The 852-nt window shown below is 51.9% G+C and overlaps 1 protein-coding gene across 1 annotated transcript; it reads right to left on the reverse strand.

Annotated features, from left to right (window-relative positions):
* Positions 1-4: 4 nt before the first annotated feature.
* On the reverse strand, positions 5-712 carry LOC103399345 (RNA pseudouridylate synthase domain-containing protein 2-like; the record flags this gene model as incomplete). The annotated part of the gene is made up of 2 exons (XM_008338042.2): positions 5-307; positions 398-712. Coding segments are annotated over 2 exons (618 nt in total), but the record flags the coding sequence as incomplete, so codon positions are not given.
* Positions 713-852: the final 140 nt, after the last annotated feature.

Raw genomic sequence — 852 nt, forward strand, 5'->3', positions numbered from 1 at the left:
TCACCCCTCCCTTCCCCCTGTGAGGACCCCAGGCTGAGGAGCCATAGATGGGATCGCTAAGGATGGGAAAGCCCAGGTACTGCAGGTGGACCCTGATCTGGTGAGTGCGGCCGGTCAGTGGTAAGCAGCGGACAACACTGGTTTTGCCGTTGAAACTCAGTCTGTTGAAGACGGTTCGACTGTCCTTTCCCTTGGGGTCCGCGCGACAGAAGCCAATTTTGAACGACGTAACCAGAATGGGCTCCTCGCAGACCACCTCACCCTCTGGAAACTCCCCCTCCACTCGGCACACATACTCCTTCTCAAGCTAGGAGAAGAAAAATTACATCAGCGTCTTTCACATACTTCAAAATGACCTGTTGACCAAGAGGACTAGTCCAGTCTGCAGGGGACATACCTGTCTGTCTCTGACCATCTGGTCCAGTTTCTTCGACACCTCCAATGTCCTAGCGAACAGCAGAACTCCGGAGGTCAGCCTGTCCAGCCTGTGGACGGTGTGGAGCTCAGAAATGCCCTGCTCTTTCCCAAGTATGAAAATGACCGAGTTGTGGCGAAATCGGCCACAGGGGTGAACTGGGATGGAAGCGGGCTTGTCCACCACGAGCACCTCACCGTCATCAACCAGAACCTCCAGAGGTCTGCCCACCACTGGGGGCTCATGGCGGTGGACAGTGTGTTTTAAGAGGTCGTTGTTCTGTGGAGAGTGGGTGGAAAATGATCAACCAATGAAAAAGTCGGCCGATTTGACAAACCCAAATAGGGCTACAAACTAAAACTAACGCTGTGGAAATCTGCAAGAGTGTGAAAACTAATCAGAATGATATTCACTGTATATTAAATATGCAGTATTAC

Source organism: Cynoglossus semilaevis, unplaced genomic scaffold (genome assembly GCF_000523025.1).
Source record: "Cynoglossus semilaevis isolate Cse_v1.0 unplaced genomic scaffold, Cse_v1.0 C19064580, whole genome shotgun sequence".
NCBI classification, from domain to species: Eukaryota; Metazoa; Chordata; class Actinopteri; order Pleuronectiformes; family Cynoglossidae; genus Cynoglossus; species Cynoglossus semilaevis.